This window comes from Macaca thibetana, chromosome 7, assembly GCF_024542745.1.
Source record: "Macaca thibetana thibetana isolate TM-01 chromosome 7, ASM2454274v1, whole genome shotgun sequence".
Taxonomy (NCBI): domain Eukaryota; kingdom Metazoa; phylum Chordata; class Mammalia; order Primates; family Cercopithecidae; genus Macaca; species Macaca thibetana.
In genome coordinates this window covers 13258068-13283237 of record NC_065584.1, presented here as the reverse complement: position 1 = coordinate 13283237, position 25170 = coordinate 13258068, and the positions used below count along the sequence as shown (strand labels likewise).

Here is a 25170-nt window from a genome sequence, read left to right as displayed (position 1 = left end):
AGGAAACCTTAAAGACCAGAAACCTTAAAAGACTTTCAGTATCTTACCTCTCATGGACCTGGCTGGGATTCTGTCTCTTTCCCACAAAACTTCCTGCACTGCCCTGACCCCTAACACCCATGACAGATTAAAGATGCCACGTTCGTTAGCCTACACTTGTGCCAGTCACCGAGTTTTGGCTGATCAAATGTAACCAAATAAGACAAACACAAACCTATACCCAATCCAGCTGTTTCTGTTCCTCACTTCTGTTTTCTGTACATCACTTTCCTTTTTCTGTCCAAAAATCTTCTTCCACCACGTGGCTGCCCTGGAGTCTCACAGCTGATGAGGCTGTCCGATATGTGAATCATTCATTGCTCATTTATACTTTAGATTTAGTTCAGCTGAAGTTTGTCTTGTATCAGGGAAGAGGGGAGGGTTTGTTGGCCAGAGGAGTTGCTCCTCCTGTGGCAGTACCAGGTGTTATGACCTGAATGTTTGTGTCTCCCCAAATTGATACATTAGAACCAAATCCCAAAGGTGATGGTGTTAGAGTTGGAGCTTCTGGGAGGTGATTAGGTCCTGGGTAAAACTCTCATGAATGGGATTAGGACCCTTATAAAAGAGGCCCCAGAGAGCTTTCTCTGCTCTTTCTGCCTTTGAGGACACAGCCAGAAGGTGCCACCCCTGAACCCGGAACCGACCTTCCCCAAAACCCAATCAGGCTGGCTTCTGATCTCAGACTTCCAGCCTCCAGAACGATGAGAAATGCATTTCTGTTGTTCATAAACCTGTGGTGCTTTGTTATGGCAGCCCACACAGATGAAGACCCCAGGCCCGGGGATTTGCAAACACCACTTTATCACGGTAACCTCCAGAACCCCCCTGCCCTTCCCTTTAACCACGCTCGTCATCAGAGTCGCAATGACATTTATTACAAGATGCCTAAAGGTAGACACAACTCTGGTTGGAGGGAGGAGAACTTGGAGGAGATTGGGGGAAACGTCCCACTCTCCAAAACATTTCCGTGGTGTCCCTGGTGCCCAAAGTCAGATAGTGCTGAGGCTCTGGGTGAGCGGTCTCTTACGCTGGGTTCACAACCCTGGCCAGGAAAAGGCTGCTCCAGGTGAAGTGGTCGAAGATCATGATGATGAAGGGCTGGTTGAAACGCAGGATGATAGGCTTGGACGTCAGGTTTAGGCTGACCCCAGTGGAGCCAGCTGTGTCCACACCCTCCTCACTGAGTTGCAGCACAGCTTTGTGGACCACCTGTTAGGTACAGAACGAAGATGGGTGGTGAGACCTGCTGTGTGTTCTCGCTTTCCTGCCTCATTGCTGGGACCCTTCATGTCCTTGGTTTTAGGAAGGTGAATCCAGGCTCAGAGAAGGTCACTTGCTGGATTCTTATCCAAGTGGCAGCCCCAGGATGATACAGCCCAAGTCTGTCCACCTCCAGAACCCGGCTGCACCTACACTTCCTATCAAACGGGCAGGTTGGGCCCATCACATGGAGATCAGAGGTCTCATGGCTTGAACTGGGCTTCACTGTCCATGTTGGGTGCTTCTTACTGCCCTGGGGTAGCAGAGGGAGATCTTGTTCCCTTTCCACTCTGCTGGGTAAATACTAGGGTTCAGCAGTATGCAAGTGCCTATGGCTGTTCTGTTTAGGAAAGCTGAAGCAGAATCTAAAAATGTATATCTTTGACTGTTGATATGTCCTTGTTGTGATCAAAATTAGGAGGAGTTCTAAAGTCAGCAAAACATCTGCCTAGCTTGTATCAAAAGACTCTGGCGGCTCATAACCTGGCTAATTAAGTAACAGGTGACATTGGTAAGCTCACAACACCCTAAGGGGTGAACTCCCAGTGACTCTTTCCAGCAAGCACACTCAGGCTCTGGTGGCTCTGTGAGTGGCACCCAGACCTAGGAAGAAGCTGAGCTGGGATTGGAACTCCTGAAGTATGTCTTGAGCAGATGAGGTTTTGAGTCAACAGGCCTGAGATCAAACATCAAACTGTTATTTACTAGCTCTGTGACTTTGGGCAAGCTGCATACCCTCCCTGAGCAGGAGATTCCTCCTCTGAGAAATTGAGATAATACCCTCCTTCTGAGGAGGCAGCTGTGTTGACTCAATCCACTCACACAGCATGCATTTTACTGAGCACATATTATGTGCCAGGTACCATGGTGGCCACAAAGTCCTTGTGTCGAGGTCAGGAGCCACACATTTGAGTAATGGGGACACACACAGGGCCTACACAGTTTGGGACACATAGTAGGTGTTCAGTAAAAATTTTCTGAATGCATGAATAACAAAACATAAAGCCAAAGCATTTATGTAATTGAATGGATGTAATTAGGTAGAAAGCACAATGTGATCCCAATTAGACATTTACCACTTTTCCTGTTTCTTTTTGCCAGGGGCAACTCACAGTTCTGCCATGACAACTTGGTTTTCACAGTGCCCCCTCTGTGGGGTCTGGTGGGATGGGTAGGTGCCTGGGCTATGGCCCTCCTGTGTCGATAGCTTCCTGTGTGATCTCGGGGATGTCACATTTTCTTGCTGAGCCTCCATTTACCTCATGGTGAGACAAGGGGCTTGAACTCGACCTGGAGTTCTCAGCCAGGGACCCAGAGGCTCATTCATGAATGAACTCAGGGCCACTTCCTAGTATTATATTTATATTGTGAATTTTGGAGGGGGGAAGAAAAGGTGGGCTTCCAAGACATTTACCTTTGATGACTTCAGTTGGGCATCCTGGGTGATGCCTGAGAAATTTGCCTGGTTGGTGAACAAGTCTGCGATGCCCATTTCCTCCAGCACATCTCCGAGGTCATAGACTCCAGAGATGGTGACCTTCGGAATGTACAGGTCCACCTGGCTGCTCAGGGTAAGCAGACAGAGTTAGACATTCAGGGCTGGGCCTGGCAGAGGGGAGAGCAGCACCTCTTCTCCTGGACAGGCTCTTATTTCCTTGTGCTCTCCCTCCAGCTCCTGTCCCTGAGCCTGACTTGCGCTTTGTGGGTAGAAGGGACAGAGCAGGAGGCAGGATCTGTCTCTGCCTCCATGACACAGGCAGCTTTCCCATGGGGTCTCTGAATTGCACGTTCTTTTCTTCTCTGTAGTTCCTTTGAGCTGATTCCACCTGAGATGCAGCTAGACCATGGAGCATTTAAGACAATAGTCCATAAAGAAGCATTTTTGGTCCCAGGAGAACCCCTGCTAGAAGCAGAGGACTGGAGGGAGTGCCCAGCTGGGAGCAGTGGTCCCTGGCTCCAGCTGTGCCACTAATGCTGTGTGGCCTTAGCCAAGTCCAGCCCCTCTCTGTGCTAATGTCCTCACCCGCACACAAAGGTGTTGAACACAGGCTCTCCCAGGGCCGGTGGGTGCTAAAGCTCTGTGATTCTGCAAGAATCTGATTCAGCTGGCAGTTTCTACCGGATGAAGCAGGTGGGGTTTCTAGAAAGGTAAGTGGGGTTACACTAGGAGTAGCACGGGCATCTATGCTTTTTAACATGTCAAGGCCTTAGTGTTATTTTTAAATTCTTCTTGTGCCTTCTGCCCAGAGGGAGAGCAGATGTCTGAAATACTGAAACCGAGGGGTGTCAGTGAACTCTCACTGGCTCTCTGGGCAGATGGGAGGGAAGGCACAAGACCCTCTCCTCACTGAGCAAAAGCAGCCCTGGGTGAGGCCTGGAGACTGGCAACCATCCCGTGTGAAGTGGAAGTCATCCTTTTCTGAAGGCGAGGGAGAAGAACCAGAGGCGAATGGGTGTGTACCTTCTCTAGGTGTGGAAATACTAACAGAAAGAAAGGAACGGAGACTAACTTATCCCAAACACCTGGTCTATGTTCTTTAATTTTTTTGTCTCCTCTTTCTCTCTCTCTCTCTCTCTCTCTCGCTCTCTCACACACACACACCCACACACACCACACACACACGTGCACACACACATATACACACCTATGAAGTTGGAATCAACATCTTTAATTTCCAGGTTGAGAGATCAACACTTAGAGAGGCTGAAGAATTCCCCCAAAGTCACACAACTGGGAGGCAACAGAACTGAAAAGACCAGGACTAGTTTTGCCACCTGCCACCTGCTGCGTTGTTGAAAGCTTTCTGAGAGCAAGGTAATGGGGCTTTAAGGTATGTATTATTGATTAATGTTGCTCACATTGAAGTATTTTCATGAAAAGATTATTTTTGGTGTAAAGAAAGACAGATAGTCCTTCCCATCATTTTCAATGGAGTATGATCTGGAACGCATTGTTTGCATCATGGTGCGTTATCACCCCCTTGTGGTACTATGCCTAAATTACAGGCTTTCTTTGGGCAGAAAGGAGGAAGAGATGACAAATGGATCCCTAGCATTGCCCAGATACAGGTTCACACCCACGCATATACATGTGTACATACACACACACACACACACTCAAGCGTAGGTATGGATGGTTTAAGAACTGTGTCCTCCACATAGCTATAGGGGATTGCACAGAAGCACAGGGCTGACCACATGACCTCCCTACAGGAGAGAAGTCAAATTCCCAGGCACTTCCATGTGCATTCACAGAACTGGATGATCTTCTCTAGAAGCACCCAACATCAAACAGCTCTCAGAAGGTATCATTCAAAATGAAAACAATCTGAAACCATAAATCACAAAACCTACATATTAATAAAGTAGTGGAGCTTCCTCCTAGATTATCTACTGCAGAATTTTTAGATCACAAAATTTGTCCAAGCCAAATTTATCTCCTTCATTACTGCTGGCCCTCCATTGTTGGCATTCTGGGCATGGTCCCCTGACTTGGTTGGTGCCATGCCCTCTTCATGCCGGGTCTGAAGGCCACTTCCCACTGGCTGAACTTCCACTCAGGCACAAGGCAGTTTCAAGAGAAAACAACCTGCTCTGCAGCCCTTTCCCATCCCCTGGGCAGAGTCAGGCATTCCCACCTCCCAGCCAGTGCATGTTACACATCTCTCGCGGTCTGTCTCAGAACTCACACTGTTGAACTCACATCGTTGTGCTGCTATGAATTCCAACAGAATCTGTTTTCTGCTCTAGAGTGCATGTCTTTAAGGGCTCTATTTTGTCCTATTCACTACTCTGACCCTTGTGCTTAGCTAGTGCATGGTACATAGCAGGTGCTTCCGTTTATGTGCATTGAATGAATGAGTGAATGAGTGAGTGAATGAAATGCTGCCTGATCCACCAGCCTTCCTGAGCTACTCCAGATCTACATGCCCACTCCCTCCTCAGCACCCCCTCTGCTTTTGAGTCTGCATCAGCCCACCTGCCACCAGGTTTCATGCTGGTTGGCATTTTCTGACTCTTCTGCACAGAAGGAACTTGAATCTCCCTGAGAGTGAGGACCATGTTCTAAAGAACACCTCCTTCCTCCTTCAAGGTGAGGAGCAGGGCTGGGCACTCGCATGACAATAATTTCAATTGCTCTCTAGCTCAGGGGTACTTGGAGGGGAAAATCTTATTTGTTTGTCCATCCATCCATCCAACCATCCACCCATCCATCCATGCACTCATTCATCCATTTACTTATTAATTCATTAACTCATTCTCCATTCACTGACTCACCATTCTATGCACTCACTCACTTATTCATTCATTAATTCACTCACTCATTCGTTCTTCCATCCATTCACTCACCTATCCGTTCATTCATTGATTCATTGCTGACTCACATCGTCAGCTGACCTTCCCTGAGTGTCAATCCTGCACCAGCTCCTTGCTTGAGCCTGAGGTCAGAGATAGAGGGAATCCACTGGCTGCTTCTCCTCCTGATTACTGCCTCTTTAGGATATGCAGTCCTTGCTTTCTTTCTACTTACTTGCTTATTACCTACTTTAGCCTTGCTTTGTTAGTTGTTTACTGATTGACTGATTGAAGAGTTAGATGCCCTGAGTAGCTTAAGAACCATTCATATAGGTTTTGCATTGGCTCCATGATGAATACAGAGGTCATTTTCACTATATTCCTATGAGGTCTCCCAGGAATCTTTAGGCAGGGCCTGGTTTCAGGTAAGCAAGATGACAAAATGGGTAAGTGTGTAGCTGCGTGGTTGGCAAACTTAGTTTAAGAAAATGCTGCAAAAATATGACAATGCAGAGGGTGTGTATGAACCTCACAGGGAAAGGGGACCTCACTTTGTGAAATATCCCAAAGTATTTCAGTATTGATGGACAGATCAATAAATTAGTGTGAGCTCCACATCAGAGAACCTTACAGCCTTTGGAGGCCCAGCAGACAGGAACACAATGAGCCCTGGAGGCTGAGTCCAGGGAAGGAAGGATGCCCCGGCATACCCCCTTTTCACCTGTGCCACTTTCTGGGGACATGTGCATTGCAGATATCAACACGATGGCTGCAGGGCTTACCTGTTGGTCAGGCCTGCAGACCACCTGTTAATCGTGTCCCGGCTCAATGCAGCGATAACTGTGTTCATCTTCCCCTTGTCTGGAAGGATGAAGAAGACAGTCCCATTGCCCGCATAGTTCAGCTGTACCAGTTGGCAGGGGAGCTCCGAGTCATGAAAGTAACTGATGGTGCTCGACTGGAACATCATGGGCACCTTCACCACAGTCGTCTCGTCCACATAGAAGTTCTCCCCGGTGCTTGCCAGGTCAAAGTGCTGTGTCCATGTGCCTAGGAAGAGGAGGAGACAGGTCTTTAGGGCAGAGGGGAAAACACAGTTCTGGATCACCTCACGGGCCTGCTATCCAAGTGACACAGTGGCCTTCTGCATGCTTGGAATGTCCCCATTCAAGCCTCAAGGGTTTTTAGGTAAGATATAAAAATTCTCAGAAATTTAAAGCCTGTTTCATCCTCTACTTCTTGGAATGGGTTGAGGATGAGCTCTGTTTCTGAGATTGGCTTCTACACAAGGCAGTGGGGAGAGACCAAGAGGGTGCTGGTCCTTGGATTTGGGGGTAAAATTCGCTTAGCTCAGACTGTGCCTCGGCTCCCCATGCCTAGAGTGGGTCCCAGTTCTGAGGGCTCTGGAAGTGGTGCTGGACCTCAAGTCTCAAACTCAGAGTCCTTGGTGGGAAGGGAGGGGGCCATCTCCACCCCTGCCAGCCTGGCCGGCCCAGCTGAGGCTCCTGACCCTGCTGAATGGTCCTTCCTTTAGGTCACATTGTCCTAATGAAGAGTCAGGGTGAGAAGACTCCTTCAGGGTCACAGACTCCCACCCCCCGCAGGCCCTCAGGTCCCCTCTACCATGTTCCAGGGTGCCACCATCCAGCTTGTTTTTTTTAATGCCTTGAGATGGGGAGCTCACTACCTTCACAGATGGGACTTGGCAGTACTGGTCAGCTCTGATGGGAAGAAAATTGCTCCTCAGACTGAGCCGAAGCTGGCCTGATTGTCCTTCTGAACTTATTCCAGACAACTGAGTCCATCTACCGGAAACTTACCTGGGCTGAGTGTCACAGGGTCTCTCTGCTGTAGGTGAAGTCTCCCCAGTCTTAAACTAATGACTGAGGCCCTTGAGTCCAGCAGGTCCCGGGTGTCCTGGCTGCCATTGACCACAAGCCCTAAAGCCCTTGCCAGGCCACCATTTCCCAGCTGAGGTTACCTAAAGGTGGCCAGAACATCATTCTAAGTAGCCCCTTCTCCATACTACTGTCTGTGGGATCTGTGGATTGCTTGGCCAAAATTCTTGGTTCTGAGTCAGCCACAAACCTCTTGTAATAGCTACTGATGGAGACAACAGGGAGAGGCTGATGGATGTAGAGAAATCAGCCGTGGCTGCGGAGCCTAGAGACCCCAGAGCTATGCTGGTTCATTCTGAATGACCTCACTAACCTTGGTGTCTGCATACACTGACCAAAGGTAGTAAACTCACCATCCGTCTGTCTCACGGCAAATAAGATCATTTGAGGGTTCTCAAATCATCCTCCAAAGGAAGTCTAAAATCCTCAGAACTAGAGGGCAGTGGTATTTTGTGGCTAACTTACAGCAAAAAAAAAAAAAAAAAGTGGGTAAAATATTTTTCATTGTTAGGTTTTTTTCATCCTTAACATTTTGCTGCTTGCTTTTTATGGAGTATTTCTTTGCTAGAAGCAAGCATAATGTATATAGTTTGACGCAAAACAAAATACAAAATAGGGTTCAGCCTCTACTTTAAGGGATCTATTCTCAGAAAGTCCTAGGAGAATTGGTGGTAGAGAAAGAATTTATTGGGGAAAATCCGAGAGAGCAAAGATGGCTCCTCTGGAAAATCTTGTAACAATATTTTTAATGTTATTTAAAAAGAACTGTCAAGAAAGTCCAATAAATAAATCACACATCAGGACCATTTTACATATTCTACATTTAGTGACAATAGCTACACTAATCTTGATTTCTGTTTATTATCCTGGCTTGCTAGAAATATTTCAGAGTATTTTCCCAGCAGCTTTAACCAAAGACTTGCGGATTCGTTTTGCTGTGCCATAGAAAATCTGTGTACAATGAGGCATTTCACCCCCATCAATGTCTGGTCCTGCATTCAAGTGTTCAAAGTTTCTCTAATTTTGTAACCTAAAGCTGTTGATCTCCTATCCGCTTAGCCCCACTGTGGTCCTGAGGACACTGAAACCTCGTGCAGAATGATGCCGTGCCAGCACCTGTTCCACCAGATGCCCACACGTGCTCAGGCCTTTCTTAGGCTCAGGAGGGCCCTCCCTGCACCTGGGTTTACCATGCCTTTTCCCCAGGCTGTGTTGCCTGAACCTCTGTACAATCACTGCTGAGCTCCTTCCATGCACCAAACATTCCACAAGGGCACTGGGATCTCCCAAAGAGACAAAGACACCCTGCACAAGGGCGCACAGCCTCGTCGGGGAGATGGTCTATGGAATCTGTGGGAGCACACAGAAGAGGTTTTGGGCAAACGTTCCCAGCCTCCCTGGCCCTCCCACAGTCAGGTGTTAAGAAGGCTGTCTTTGCCCGGTCAGCCTCTCAGCCTCACCATCCTGCCAGGAGGGCAGCCTCTCCCGGGAGTTCCCAGCCTTGTGCTGGAGAGCAGGAAAGACCCAGAGGCAGGTGGAGAAGAAGGACTCGTACTGATGCTAAGTCAGTCCAGGCAGTAAGGAGGTGTGGGATGGGAGGGGAGGTGAGCACAGTCTGATGGGAGGTCCTGAGAGAGAGCTGGGGAGGAGGGGAAGGGGGCATGAGGAGTCCTGGCTGGGGATCACACCTCCACTGATCTGATGATCTTGTCGAGAGACACAAGTTCAATAGTGATACTGGCTTAGTTTGCTTATTTTGGCTGTTTTACCTGCATTCCTTTGAATATGATTGCTTAACTGAAACTCAACCACTTAGGTGTTAAACAATGTGTTATGGCAAGATGATTGCCCAAACGAGACATGGGCAAACTGTGGAGCATGCATATGAGGACAAAGGTTTTCCTGGGTGAATCTGGGGAGGCTTCACAGAGGAGGTGACTTTTGAGCTAAGATTTGAAGTGAGGGAAAATGTTTTAGGCAGTCAGATAAGTTGCAAGAGGGCTCATGAGACAGAAGAGGCCTGGGCTTTGTGGTAGGCAGAATAATAGCCCTCCAAAATGTCCACATTCTAATCCCCAGAACTTGAGAATATGTTAGCTTTCATGTCCAGGGGGAATTAAAGTTGTAGATGGAATCACAATTGCTAATCTGCTGGCCTTGAGATGGGCAGGTTATTCTGGATCACCCAGGTGGGCCATTATCCAGTATAATCCTGAGGGTTCTTGTAAGTCAAAGAGGAAGGCAGTAAAGTCAGAATCAGAGAGACGTGATGATGGAAGCAGAGGTGGGAATGATGCAATTACTGGCTTTGAAAATAAGAGAGGCCCACAAGCCATGTGGCTTCTAGAAGCTGGAAAAGACCTGGAAGTGCATTCTCCGCTAGAACTTCCAGGTTTTTATGAAGAGGAAGGTTGAAAAACTGAAGCAAGACCTGGTTAGAGCAGTGTGTGCAGGACAGCTTTGGGGGCATCTGGGAGTTCCCGAGGGGTGGGTGGGGTTCTGTCTGGTTCTAGGCCATTTTTCCAGTCCCTGGCCCAGTACTTGACAGTCAGCATTTGTGGAGCACGAAGCAGCCAGACTGTTCATGGTTACAGGTGTAGGCCTCAAACCAACCTGCCCAACCCTTCCGGGTGGCATTTTGATCTTTTGTAAAATAATATAATTCCACCTACCCAACAGGACTGTGGTGAAGATGGAGAGTCCCAGATGTATATGTGCTTTACAGAATCAAAGACTTTGCCCAAGAGTGTGCCCTGGATTTTAACGGCTGTTATTATTCCTGGCCATAGTGGATGGGCCTTCAGACTGGGATGGGTGGGAATACCTTTGAAGAAGATATAGTTGACCAGGACGAGGATGGCTGGGCTATCCAGCCCTGACAACAAGTCGGCAATTTTCCCCTGTGTCTTACTCTTGACATAGCTGTTGATCTGTCTGCTGGCTGTTGCCCAGTCCCGGAAATTCATAGCCAAGACCTCTGACTCATAGTAGTGCTTGATGTCTGCTGAGAATGACTCCAGCAACTCCAGGCTGCCATCAAGAAATAAGGCATTGCCCATGGTCATTTCTAAACTGGTGTCTGACTCTGCAAAGAGTTGGTGGAGGTGCTGGAAACCCTGGTGGATCTCAGTCTCAGACCTCTCAGTGAGGTTGAAACCCAGGCCCTGGAGAAGCTGGGCCCGTGTGTGACCACAAGTGCCCAGGGACAGCATAGCTAAGGCCATGGAGATGCTCACGGGGGAGATGAAAATGTTCTTCTTGGGACTCAAGGCCACTAGGCGCTTATACAGGCTGAGGGCAAAGTCAGCGTTGACTGCAGCCAGGCCCCGGTGATGGTTACTCATGTTCCTATAAGCAGCATTAGGATCCATGGCCTGGACGGTCCAGAGGCCACTGGTGGACAGCCAGAGAAGACAGGTGTACAGGAGGAGTGGCATTGTCCAGTATAGCCAGGCCCTGCCAAATCAGAAAAGCTTGTTAGATGATGTGGCAGTCTCTGAGTCAATGGGGCATAGTGCAACAGGGGGCAGGCAAAAGACCCCGTTCAAGCCCCAGCTCTTTCCTCCACACTGGCTGTGTGACCTGGGAGCACATCACAGAGGGCACTGGACTTCAGTTTCCTCATTTGGAGATATGAATAACACCCGTTATGATTTATCCAGTGCCTACCAGGTACCCAACAATGATCTAGGTAGTCTGGCTATATTCAGTCATCTAACCATGACCAAAACATTCCTAAAGTAAGTATTATTAACCCGATTTTAGGCAGGCAGAAATAGGTGCTCAGAAAGGTTAAAACCCGGCCAGGCGCGGTGGCTCAAGCCTGTAATCCCAGCACTTTGGGAGGCCGAGACGGGCGGATCAGGAGGTCAGGAGATCGAGACCATCCTGGCTAATACGGTGAAACCCCGTCTCTACTAAAAAAATACAAAAAAAAAAAAAAACTAGCCGGGCGAGGTGGCGGGCGCCTGTAGTCCCAGCTACTCGGGAGGCTGAGGCAGGAGAATGGCGTGAACCCGGGAGGCGGAGCTTGCAGTGAGCTGAGATCCGGCCACTGCACTCCAGCCTGGGCGACAGAGCGAGACTTCGTCTCAAAAAAAAAAAAAAAAAAAAAAAAAAAGAAAGGTTAAAACCCACCCAACAGATATGTTCAAAATGCTCAAAGAAAAACAAAACACAATTAAAGCATTCCCAGAAAAACAAAAGCTGAGTAAGCTTTTCCCACAATACCTGCCCTGTAAGAAATGAGAGGCATTTTATTTCAGATTGAAATGAAAGGACACTGGACAGTAACTTTAAGCTGAATGAAGAAATAAAAGACCTCTGGTAAAGGTAGATGCATGGGCAATTATAAGTTACATTTTTGGCAGTAACTGGAAACAGGTGGGAACAGAGCTACAAGGAAGCAGAGCTTTTGTATGCTATTGAAGTGAAGCTGGTTATATCAAATATATTCTGGACTAAATGTATTATGAGCATACATATTGCATTTTGGTTTAATTTATTTTTCTACTGTTTTTCTATTCTCGATTTTATTTATCTCTGCTTTAATCTTTATTATTTCCTTCCTTCTGCTATTTTTCAGTTTAGTTTGTTCTTTTTCTAGTTCCTAAATTATAAACAAAGACTAAACATTATTTTTACACATTAGCCTTCTAAACTATGATACAAATATATGCTGTCTACAAGAGACTCATTTTAGATCCAAAAATGCAAATAGACTGACTGAAAGTGAAAGGATGGAAAAGTTACCCCATGCAAATAGTAACCAAAAGAGAGCAGGGGTGGCTACACTAATATTAGACAAAATAGATTTTGAATTAAAAATGTTCCAAAAGACAAAGAAGGTGATGATATATTAATAAAGTTTTCAGTACAGCAAGAAGATACAATATTTTTGGTTCTTCATTTCCTATATTACTGTCCTTTTTTGTATTTAGTTTTTGTACTGAAATGCTTTTTTGTGTACACTTTAATAATTCTATTCTCATCCCTTTGTGATTATTATGGGGATTACATTAACATCCTAAAGTTAACACCTGAATTTGAATATATGCCATTGTTTATTTGAGATCTTCTTGTTTTTTAAATGTGTTTACAGCCATACATTTCTATCATCACACTGCTTTCACTCATTCCATAAGTTTTGGTATGTTGTGTTTCCATTTTCATTTGTCTTTAAGTATTTTCTAATTCCCCTGGTGGTATCTTTTTTGATCCTCTGGTTGATAAAGAGTGTGTTGTTTTTTCCACACTTTGTAAAATTTCCAGTTTTCCTTCTGTTAATGATTTCTAACTTCATCTCATTGTGATTGAAGAAGATACTTAGTATGATATCTGTCTTTTTAAATCTATTGGCTCTTGATCTGTGGCCTAACATAGGGTCTGTCCTGGAGAATGTCCCTTGTGCACTTGAGAAGAATGTGTATTCTATTGTTGTAGGGTGTTTTGTATATGTCTGATACATCTAGTTTTTGCTGTGATGTTCAAGTTCTCTTTTTTATTACTTATTTTATGTCTGGTTGTTCTATCCATTATTGAGAATGAGGTATTGAAGTGTCTAAATTGCTGTAGAATGATTTCACCCTCCAATTGTGTCCATTTTTTGCTCAATTTATTTTGTCCCAGACACACTCAAAAATAGTGTTTTACCAGCTGCTAAAGTCTGAATGTTTGTGTCCCCACAAATTCATATGTGGAAACCTATTCATGGGGGCTCTACCCTCATAAAAGGAATTAGTGCCTACATAAAAGAGGCCTGTGGCAGTATTTCTGGAAGAAATTGGCATATGAATCAGTAGATTGAGTAAAGACAGCCACCTTTACCAATATGGGTGGGCATTTTTAATCCATTAAAGGCTGGATAAAACAAAGAGGTAGGGGAAGGGCAAATTCTCTTTTCTGTCCCTGAGTTGGACATCCATGTTTGCCTGCCCCTGAACATTGGGGGTCCTGGTTCTTGGACCTTTAAACTCTGGGACTTAAACCAGCAGCCTTACTAGGCCCTTTTCCTATTGTGGAGCTGCACCATTGGCTCCTCCGGTTGTCAGGCCTTCAGACTCAGACTGAATTACATGGCTGGCTTTCCTGGGTCTCCAGCTTGCAGATGGCAGATTGTAGGACTTCTCAGCTTCTGTAATTACATAAGGCAATTCCCATAGTGCCTCCTCTTACAAATATTTCTATATATCCTGTAGATTCTGTTTCTTTGGAGAATCCTGACTAATATAATGGATTAAATTAATTTTGAGAGGCTATTAATAGGATTATACACCATACCCAATTTGGATTTATTTCTGTAATGCAAAAAACATTTCAACATACAAAAATTGATCAGTCTAATACATCATATTAACAAAATAAAGGAAAAAATCACGTGATTATCTCAATTGCTGCAGAAAAAAGTATTTGACATAATTCAACACACCCTCACATGATAAAAACACACAACAGATTGATACAATCAAGTGTAAAGAGGTGCCTGGAGAATGTTCAATTGGCTCACGCACTGGGAGAATGGGGTGGAGCTGTGGGAAGTTTGTGCCCTTTGCAGCGGGGAGGAGCTTGGCTTCTCTCTCCTGATCCTGTGTGGTAATCTGGGGATTCCATTGGTGAGATGAGGGCCTGTTAACAGGACTCTCTCTCGCTTTGCTGAGTTAGTTTCCTTTTCACCCAATAAATTCCATTTTTTTTATCCTTCAAAGTGTCTGCGAGCCTAATCTTTCATGGCCATGTGACAAGGATCCCGTTTTTAGCTAGACTAATTAGAAAGTCCTACAATGAAATTAGTAATAGAAGAAAACTACCTCAACATAATCAAGACTATATATTTATAAAACCTATTATACTCAATAGTGAAAGACTGAAAGCTTTTCCCTGAAGATCAGGAACAAAACAACGATGCTTGCTCTCAGTACTTTTACCTAATATAGCACTGGAAGTTCTAGCCAGAGCAATTGGGGAAGGAACGAAAAAAGGTATCCATATTTGAAAGGAAGAAGTAAAATTATCTGTGTTCACAGATGACATGATTTTATATGTACAAAACCCTAAAAATTCTACGAAATATTCTGTTAGAACTAATAAACAAATTTAGCAAAGTTGCAAGATATAAAATCAATTGCATTTCCCAACGCTAACAAAGAAAACAATTTGAAAAGGAAATTAAGAAAACAATTCCATTTACAATAGTATGAAAAAGAACAAAATAGGGATTAATCAGGGAGGTAAGAGACTTATACACTGAAAACTACAGAACAGGGCTGAAGGCAATTAAAGAGGACATAAATAAATGGAAAGACATCTCGCATTCGTGGTTTGGAAGAAATTGCTAAGATGATAATACTATCCAAAGCAGTCTATAGATTCAATACAATTTCTATCAAAATTCCAGTTCTGTATTTCACAGAAATAGAAAAATTCATCCTAAAATTTATATAAAAATCTCAAGGGACCCGGAGAGCCAAAACAATACTGAAAAAGAACAAAGTTGAACGTCTTGCACTTTCTGATTTCACAATTTACTACAAAACTATAAAAATCAAAACAGTGTGGTACTGGCATAAAGACATACATATAGACCAATGGAATAGAATTCAGAGCCCAGAAATAAGCCTTGCATATATAGTAAAATGAGTTTGACAAGGGTGCCAAACCATTCAATGGGGAAAAGACAGCCTTTTCCACAAGTGGTGCTGAAAAATTGGATATTTACATGCAAAAGAATGAAGATGGACCTTTACCTAACACCATATACAAAAATTAACTCAAAATAGATCAGTGATTTAAACATGAGTTAAAATTATAAAAATCTCAGGAAAAAACATAGGGGAAAAACTTCATGATATTGGCTTTGGCAATAATTTCTTGAATATCACACCAAGGCCATGGGCAACAAAAGAAAAAATAGACAAATTGGACTTCATCAAAATTGAAAACTTTGTTCATCAAAGGATACTGTCAATAAAGTAAAAATGCAACTCAGAATGGGAAAACATTTGCAAATTTCATATCTGATAAGGAATTGATATCCAGGATATACAAAGAACTCCTAAAACCCAAGAACAAAAACAAGAAAACAAATAAACCCAGTTAGAAATGGGCAAAGGACTTGAGTAGACATCTTTTCAGAGACAACACACAAATGGCCAATAAGCACGTAAAAAGATGCTCAGCATCACTATTCATTAGGAATATCAAAACCACAATGAGATACCACTTCATATCCATAGGGATGGCTACAATAAACAGACAAACAAAACAGAAAACAGTAAGTTGGCACACCAGGCATGACGGCCTGTGCCTGTAATCCCAGCTACTCTGAAAGCTGAGGTGGGAGGAATGCTTGAGGCCAGGAGTTTGAGACCAGCCTAGGCAACATAGCAACATTTTTTTTTCCGTTTCAAAAAAAAAAAATTTTTTTTTAAATTTAAATGTTAGCATGCATATAGGGAAATTGGAGCCCTTATTCTTTGCTGGTAAGAATATAAAGTGCTACAATGTGTGGAAAACAATATGGCAGTTCCTTGAAAATTAAACAAAATCATCATTTGACCCAACAATTTTGCTTTGAGTATATACACCAAAGAACTGCAAGCGGATAGTCAAGGAACTTGACTAGATAATTGTAGACCAAAGTCACAGCAGCATTATTCACCATAGCCAAAAGGTGCAAACAACCAAAATGTCTATCAAAGGATGAATGAATAAACAGGCCGGGCGCGGTGGCTCAAGCCTGTAATCCCAGCACTTTGGGAGGCCGAGACGGGCGGATCACGAGGTCGGGAGATCGAGACCATCCTGGCTAACATGGTGAAACCCCGTCTCTACTAAAAAATAAAAAAAAAAAAAAAAAAACTAGCCGGGCGAGGTGGCGGGCGCCTGTAGTCCCAGCTACTGGGGAGGCTGAGGCAGGAGAATGGCGGGAACCCGGGGGGCGGAGCTTGCAGTGAGCTGAGATCCGGCCACTGCACTCCAGCCTGGGCGGCAGAGCGAGACTCCGTCTCAAAAAAAAAAAAAAAAAGAATGAATAAACAAAGGATGGTATAAACATACAATGGAATACTATTCAACTTTAAAAAGGAATGAAATTCTGACATTTCCTACAACATGGATGAACCTGGAAGACATTATGTTACATGAAATGAGCCAGACACAAAAGGACAAATAGAGTCTAATTCTATACCTAGAGTAGTCAAATACATAGAGACAGAAGTAAAATTGTGGATACCAGGGGCTGGGGCAAGGGAAGATTAGGGAATTATTGTTGAGTGGGTATAGAATTTCAGTTTGGGATGATGAAAAAGTTCTGGACATGGAAGGTGGTGATGGAGGCACAACAACGTGAATGTACTTTTAATGCTACTGAACTGTACACTTGTCGTTAAAATGTTAGGTATTATATTTTTCCCACAATACAAATTTAAGGAAAATATTAAATATAAATGATTTAAGAAGAGTTCCATAAATGGAATTGAAAAAATTCACCCAGCTTGCAGTGAGCTGAGATCGCACCACTGCACTCCAGCCTGGGTGCACTCCAGAGTGAGACTCTGTCTCAAAAAAAAAACAAAAACAAAAAACAAACAAACAAAAATCCACCCAAGGTTGGAATCAGTAAGTGGACGTTGTCTGCCTGCAAGGTTAGTGGTTTCAGGCCCTGTGCTGTATGTATCACAGCTGCCTGTATCACAATAAATACAGGAGGCTTACGGGAGAAGCAGGTCTCGCTGCACCAACCACTGTTGAACCAGTCGCTTTGGGTAAGGGGCTGGAAACCCTCATTTAAACCAGTGCTCCAGGAGGGTGTGGCATGTTAAATTAAATTAAATATGGGCTAAAGCTGCCTCCTCATGTAGCAAACTGTAACCTAGCTTAATATGTAAACAAACTGCAGTATATTTTGAGAGTATATTCTAACTTGAGAGTATATTCTTTAACAAGTAACCAAGTTAACTTTTAACAAGTAACCAATCATAGCAGCTGAACTTTCAGTCAATCACAGTCTGCGAACTGCTCGGACATGTCCAAACAAGGCAAACACAGAGCTGTAATCTATCAGCCTATGTATATATGTCACTTCCTTCTTCTACCTGTAAATACTGCCTACGTTGCTTGGTGGCATTCTCTGAACCTTTACTGGTTTAGGGTGCTGTGTGATTCATGAATAGTTTCTTTGCTCAAATAAACTCTGCTACGTTTAATTTGTCTAAAGTTTTCTTTTACCAGGTGTGCTCTGAGCGTGGGAACCACTGTTCTGCTCTGGAATTCCCTAGAGGCCCCTTCCCTGGTGTGTTTCAAAAGCAGAATCTCAAGAAAAACAGTTGGGAGCGCCTCCCCTCCCAAAACCCTTAGTTCTCCTGAGTCTTCTTTCAACCCTCCTTGGGTGTCTCCCTTATCTCTCCAGGGTGGAAAACAACCCCTGTTGGCTGCTCTAGTCCCTACTTCTCTGCTTTGATGATAGAGGCAGGTGTGACCTGCTTCCCACTCCCTGCGCCCAAATGTCGGGCTTTACTGAATTCTCCGCCGGGTTTCTGACTTGGATTTCTGGGTCCTTGGGACAATTCTTTCCTTTTCCTGGGTTTTGTGGCAGATCAAGCTGGGCTGGGCTCCCAGCGCTGCTATGTACGAATTAGGTGACGTAGGACAGGCTATTTAAACTCTGCCTCAGTTTCCTCAGTATAAAAAGAGCTTGTAATAATACCTCTAGCCTTACCCATTTTTCTGGTGTTTGTCTCTTCTCCGGTGCCTCTGCACAGCCTCCTCATCTCTCCCAGGACTCAGCAGTAACCCTACCTTGTCTCCCTGCCTTCTGTTTAACTCCCACCAGCCCTTTTACCCATCTGCAGCTGCATCTTTCTAAATGCCTGAAAATTCAAGCTGGTCAGTTCTGCTTTGAAGTTTTCAGGGGCTCCCCATTGCCCACGACGAGGCTGATTCTCACTAACGTAGCCCAGCGGGTGTTTGTGACCCAGTCCCTGGTGACAGTTCTGCCTCCAGCCTCAAATCTGGCCCTTGGAGGTCTCAGCCACAGCAACACTGGGTGTCAGGGGTTCTTCCAGCACCCACCAGCCTTTTATCCCACTGTGGGTCAGGGCAGGGTGGGGCAGGTCACATCACTACAGGGCAGGTTACAGCAAGACAGGTCACTGCAGTTCCCTAGTGCAGGTCATTTCGATTTTTCCATGTTTGCTGAGCCAGCTCTGGGCTGGGAGCAGGGAACAAAGAGGGACCTGCCTCAGCCCTGCCCATGTGGCTCTAGTCTGTAGGTCCCTTGTCTCCCTGCCTCACCTGGCTCACTCCATCTTGTCCTTTGAGACTCAGGTCCCAGGTCACCGCCTCCAGGAAGCCTTGCATCTGTGTTTCTCTATGGCCTTGCCCTATGACAGGCAGTGAAATCTTTGCTTAGCCTTGGTCACTGCCATACCTGTCTGGGATCTCCTCTTGGGCACAGGCCCTGTGCAGCATGATGCCAGTGGTAGGATGGGCTCCCATCCCTTTCCTGCCATCTCTGTGGAGATTGTATGCCTCACCCTCTCCTGTGTTAATTCTCTAAGATGAGGGTGGAAACTCCACCCACCTGACAATATTGTGAATACCAGACGTGGTTGTTATCAGTGCTTGGCTTATGTGACCTCATTTAATGGAGCATCGTGGGGCCAAATTTACAGATGAGAAAACTGAGATCCAGGGAGACAGAGTAACTCCCCCTGAGCTGGAACTCTAAACCTAGATGTCTGACTTCAGAGCTTGTGCCATGCCATTCTGCCTGTCTCTACAGAAAGGAAAATGATGAGTAAAAAAGCTCTTAAGAGTATCCAGCCATGGCCGGGTGCGGTGGCTCACGCCTGTAATCCCAGCACTTTGGGAAGCTGAGGTGGGCGGATCACCTGAGGTCAGGAGTTTGAGACTAGCCTTGCTAACATGGTGAAACCCCGTTTCTACTAAAAACAAAAAATTAGCAGGGCGTGGTGGTGGGTGCCTGAAATTCCAGCTCCTCGGAAGGCTGAGGCAGAAGAATAGCTTGAACCTGGGAGGCAGAGGTTGCAGTGAGCTGAGATCGCGCCATTGCACTCCAGCTTGGGCAACAAGAGCGAAACTCTGTCAAAAAAAAAAGAGTACCCAGCCATATAAAAATGCAGAGTATCAATATTGTTCATGCATTTCATGTCAAGTGTGCCCTCTTTGTTCCTCATCTCTGAAGAGACTCACTTAGTAAATATTCACTGTGTTCTGTTTTCACAAATGCCCTAGGAGCCAGGGACAGTTCTTGACCTTCTGTATTGAAACCTCAGGACATGTGGTACAGTGCAGACAGTTCTGTTCTCCGTGCATTATCTCCGCCCCAGGTCACTGAGTGAGGAGCTGTGGTGGATAGATCTGCGTGACTCTGAAGAATTCCTCTGCACTGGACCAGCTGAGCCCTCCCTGGCCCCTACCCGTGGCCAACATCCTTCATCAGTGGTGCCGACTGGAGCAGATGCATCGTAGCTCGCAGGCTGCGACTCTGTGGCTGTCGTGGGTGTTGTGGCTGTCTGGCTGGGCTTAGAAGCATCAATCACGGCAATGGACGAGAATGGTTCTTAGCTACAGCCCTCTGTGTCAGGCCCCTGCATGGCAGGAGCCCAGGAGACATCAGAACCCCTGTGGATGACTCACAGACTCTGGGATCTGGAAAATCCTCCGCAAGGTTGCCTCATAACAGTGCTGGCTGCCCTAATGTTCAATGTACCGTTTAAAAAAAACAAAACATCTCAACAAACCAAACAAGCAAGCAAGCTGCAGCCCTGGCTTTGCTCTGGAGGCCGGGCAGGGGGAGGGATAGAGGGTTCTCAGTTGTTACTCACAGTCTGCGGTGGGCTCAGGCTGTTTCTGCTGGCTTGGTCCTGCGGTCCTGGACCCTAGCATATGTACAGTAAGCCTGCGGGGGATGCTGCCTGTTAAATTTTGTTTGCCAGCTTCCCGGGTGGTTAATGGTTAGAGGGACCAGTGGCCTTCACCGCTTGGTAGTCCTCTCCCCCGAGCCATTAACCAATGGGAGGCTTTGTCAGGAAAGCTGAGTAAACACAGTAATGCTGCAAATTAACTTTGCTCTGCGTTCAATTCTATGAAGTTTTTTTTATACCAAAATGTGGCTGGAGTTGCATCAATGTGGTTGCCCTGTGTCAGTTAGCAGACATGTCTTAGGTGCCCGTAATTAGCACCAAGGTGCAGATACTTGTAAAAAGAAAAACAGGTGTTTAACTCTAATTGGGGATGACTTGGGCAAGGTCCTGCCTTCCAGGGGTCTTAGTGTGGTGGGAGAGACAGATATGGAATAATATCTGCCAAGCGCTTCCTCTGTATTATCTCACGAAATCTTCACAATGACTCTGTGAAGTGGGCACCGTTATCTCTCCTCTTTAGATAGGAAACTGAGCTGCATGGAAGTTGAGTGAAGCGCCCTTGAGATTCAAATCCAAGACCATTCAACTCTAAAGTCTAGCACCTTTCCTCTTCCCCACATTTTATTTTTCATTAGTTTTCTTTGGATTACAGGTGACAGACATCAAATTGAACTGCTTTAAAGCAAAGAGGAATGAATGAGAGGTCCAACGGTGGAAAGAACTTGAGACATGGCTGGATCTAGGGAGTTCCAAATCAGGCATCAGATCTCTCCTTCTCTCTCTCTCTCTTTTTTTTTTTTTTTGATTCATTCCTAGCTCTACTTTATTCTGTCTGCACTGGGGACAAAGGCGACCACTGTAGCTCTAGGTTATTTGGTTCTAACTGGTTAGTTGATATCAGAAGTAGAGAAATTCTCATTTTTCTCAATGTTCGTAACAGTCCCCCCAAAAGTCTACAGCATGGTTGCTCCCCTGTGGACTGATTGACCACAGTGTGGAGAAGGATGAGGCACTGTGACTGCCTCGCTAGAGTCCTTTGCTCTCCGTTGGGTTGACAGCATCATTGCTTCCATCCAGAGATGAGGGAAGCTCTTTCAGGGGAAAAGAGGAAAGCAGGGCCTACAACTGGGTCTGCAGTTTTGGAGACACCTTAGTTTTGTTGATATTTATTGGTCTTTTCAAGTTTCCAATCCTATAAGCCAATTTTGAACTTTATATCTAGGAATTTATCTATTTCATCTAGATTTTCAAATTAAATACTACAGAGTTATTCATTAGGCCTCTCCATTATTATTTTTACATTATTATTCTATATCAGTAATTCTTTTTTCTTTTTTTGTTCTATATTTTATTTATGTCTTTTCTCCCTTTGATAAGCCCTGTTACAGAGATCTAGCGAGCTAATTAATCTTTTCAAAGATCCACCTTCTAGTTTTGTTACTGTTTTTTAAAAAAATTGATATTTCATTGATTTCTGTTTATATCTTTATTTTTTAAATCACCCCTTTAAATTCTCTGGGATTCGGTCTGTTGTACTTTTTTCTATTTTCTTGAGATAAATGCTTAGCTTTCTTACTTTTTAATATTTCCAGTCTCCACATAAATGTATTTAAAGTTAAAAGTTTTCATCTAAATACTGATTGAGCTATGTCCCACAAATTTTTGATAATTACTATTTTCATTGTCTTTTTTTTTCTAAGTATTTTAAAATTTCTTTTCTGGTTTCCTTTAAAACCCAGGTGTAGTTTAGTAATATGTCACTGAGTTTATTTAGAATTTTAGGCTATTCTTTTGTTATTAACTTCCAATTTTATTTCACTGTGATCAAAGAATATTGTCTATTATGATATTGAACATTTGGAATGTTTTGAGGTTTGTAATAACCGTATATGGCCTTTTGTTTTTTGAGATGGAGTCTTCCTCTGTCACCCAGGCTGGAGTGCAGTGGCGCGATCTCGGCTCACTGCAACCTCTGCCTCCTGGGTTCAAGGAATTCCTCTGCCTCAGCCTCCCGAGTAGGTGGGACTGCAGGCGAGTGCCACCATGCCTGGCTAATTTTTTTTATTTTTAGTAGAGACGGGGTTTCACTGTGTTAGCCAGGATGGTCTTGATCTCCTGACCTCGTGATCTGCCCACCTTGGCCTCCCAAAGTGCTGGGATTACAGGCGTGAACCACCGTGCCCAGCTCATATATGGCCTATTTTAATAAACATTTCATGTTTTCTTTAAAAAATAATGGATATTATCTGTTTGATACGTATATGTACACATTCATATATGTATATATGTAATAACTTGAGCTTATTTTATTTAAATCTTCATATGTATGTTGATTATTTACTTAAGCTTTCAGTTTCTCAGTGGGGAATGTTAAAATCACCAATAGCAGTTGTTCACTTATTTCTCTCTGTCAGTTGTTGCTTGATTCACTTCAAGACTGTATATTAAAGCATATATACTTTTGGTAATTATATCCTCTTGTTGTATTTATTTTTCTTGTATCTTTTTTCCATATAGCATACTTTTGTCCTAAATTTAATTTTATCCATTGTTATGATTGCTTTCCTTTCTTTTGGTTCACTCTTACCTGATAATTTTCATCCTTTTATTTCCAAACTCTCTGTGCCTTCTTTTTTGATGATATTTCTTTTCTGATGATATTTCTCTGAAGCTAAGAAGGTTTCTGAAGTTTTGTCTGACTTCTCGATACTTACAGTAAAGTGTTAGAGGATATAGATAAGCTTAACATTTTTGTTAATATAAAAGAGCTGAGGCTTATTGGGTTAAAAACTATATAGTGTCTCCTTCTTAGTCTTTCCAAGATTATCCAATTAAGAAAGAATTTCAAAACAAACATATATCTAGAGTGTAACTGTAAAAGTCTTTATAAATACCTCAGAAAGTTCTAAGGTGTTACCTTAGCAGACCATTGGATCAGATATAAGGTCCTCTAAGGCTAAGGATTTTAAGGTTAATGTTCCATACCAGGTTTATAAATAGACAAAAATATAGATAAGCTTATCTTGGAAAGATTGGTGGTTGTGGCCTTTATTATAGTGGAGTGGATTATAAATTAATTCATATAAAATTCACAATTTAAAAAAATTAGATTAGCTTTGTCTCAAAGGGACAAGACAGTGCAAAATGATGAAAGGCCTTTGAACTTTCAACCTTCTACAGGCAGGAAACAGGATACAGAGGCTCAGCCTCAAACATGAGGTATTTTTATGGAAAAGGAAGCGTGACCCAGGCAGAATCAAGATCTCAAAAGACACAGCAAGGGGCCATGGTGAATTATTCCCGGGAGCCGACTGGGAGTGCCAATTGTGTTAAATTATGTGTGTCTCACCATTTTATATTGTGTGTGGAGAAGTGGGAGGAGAGAACTTGTCTCTTCCGTTCACAGGTCTTCAGATTGAGAGAAGCTACACACTTCAGGAAGGACATTTAAGGACCCTCCTCCGTACCGTGACTGATTTAAATGAGGGTATCTGGATTTGAAGGGGGTGTTGCAGTTGGATGAGACTTTGGGAGTCACGGGGGAGGTGGGTGTATTTTCCATGTGTGAGGGAAAATGAAGTGTTGAGCCCATATGGTGGACTACAGTGTTTTTTCTCCGACATGGCTGCCGTCCTTCCCTCTCTCCCTTTGTGAGCATGCTGCACCACCATCAAGAGACAGTCTATTCCTCCCTTCTTGTGACTCTTGGCTTGTCTTACTGGCTTTCTTGATGAATAGAATGTAGAAGTGATGTTCTGGAATTTTCAAGCCTAGTTCATAAGTAATCTCGCAGCTTCTGCCTTGGGCTCTTGGAGCCCTGAGTCACCTTGTAAGATGTACAAGTGCTCTGCTAGGGAGACTATGTGGAAAAACCCTGAGACAGTATGTGGATAGATAAAGAACCAGCTGAGTCCTGCCTTCTAGCTATCCCCACCGTTGTGCCACACCTGAGTGCAGCCGTCTTGGATCAGCCCAGCCCAGCCACCTAGTGAATACTTCTGAGTGATCCCAGCTGATGCCGTGTGGAGAAGAAAAAATCACTCAGGCATGCACTGCCTGAATTTCTAACCTAAAAACTGTGCGTAATAATAGAGTTGTTATTGTTCTTTTCTTTGCTTATCTTTGTGGAGATGGCGTCTCACTATGTTGCCCAGGCAGGTCTTGAACTACTGGCCTCAAGTGATCCTCACATGTTGGCCTCCCAAAGTGCTGAGATTTATAGGTGTGAGCCACCTTGCTCAGCCAAGATTGTTCTTTTAATTCATTAAATTTTGGAAGAGTTATTATATAGCAACAGATAACTAAAAAGAAATGGCTGGGTCATGTATTTAGCTTTAGTAGAGACTGTCAAACAATTTTCTAAAGCGATTGAACCAATTTATATTTCCAAACAATGGTGTATGAGAGGCACAATTGCTCCATATCCTTGCAAATCCTTGGCATTGTCCGTCTTTTTCATTTTATTCATTCTGGTGGGGTGTGTAATGGTTTCACATAATAGTTTTATATCGCATTTCTCTGATGACTAATGAAACTGATTACCTTTTTTTTTTGTCATTTGGATATCATCTGTTGAGAAGTAACTGTTTAACTTAGATTGAACAGAAGTGTCTGTTTCTGTCAAATTGTCTTTTACTTATCAATTGGTAAGTTTAACAATCATTTGCCAGATCGATATATTGCAATATAAGTTTGTGACTTACCTTTTCACTCTCTTAATGGAATCTTTTGATGAACATTGTTCATTATTTTAATGAGGTTCAAATCACCTGTTTATTCTTTTACAGTTA

General features: G+C 44.1%; 2 protein-coding genes across 2 annotated transcripts in view; both read right to left on the bottom strand.

Annotated features, from left to right (window-relative positions):
- The window catches only part of DDX24 (DEAD-box helicase 24), a 463245-nt gene that overhangs the window by 263694 nt on the left and 174381 nt on the right, over positions 1 to 25170 (bottom strand). The gene's annotated exons all lie outside the window — the stretch shown is intronic.
- Positions 896 to 20350, bottom strand: SERPINA6 (serpin family A member 6). The gene is made up of 5 exons (XM_050799178.1): positions 20342 to 20350; positions 10321 to 10952; positions 6381 to 6648; positions 2717 to 2864; positions 896 to 1251 (listed from the first exon to the last, which is right to left on the bottom strand). The coding sequence occupies exons 2-5, from the start codon at positions 10931 to 10933 to the stop codon at positions 1066 to 1068; spliced, it is 1215 nt and encodes a 404-aa protein (XP_050655135.1). The 5' UTR covers positions 10934 to 10952; positions 20342 to 20350; the 3' UTR covers positions 896 to 1065.

Bases quoted from the DNA above. Each gene is read 5' to 3' on its own strand.
- SERPINA6 (XM_050799178.1), bottom strand. From the start codon at position 10,933: ATGCCACTCCTCCTGTACACCTGTCTTCTCTGGCTGTCCACCAGTGGC. The intron at 6,649-10,320 runs GTATTCCCACCC...TCCTCTTCCTAG, and splicing joins CAACTATATCTTCTTCAAAG to GCACATGGACACAGCACTTT. The intron at 2,865-6,380 runs GTAAGCCCTGCA...TACCCTGAGCAG, and splicing joins TCTGCAGGCCTGACCAACAG to CCAGGTGGACCTGTACATTC.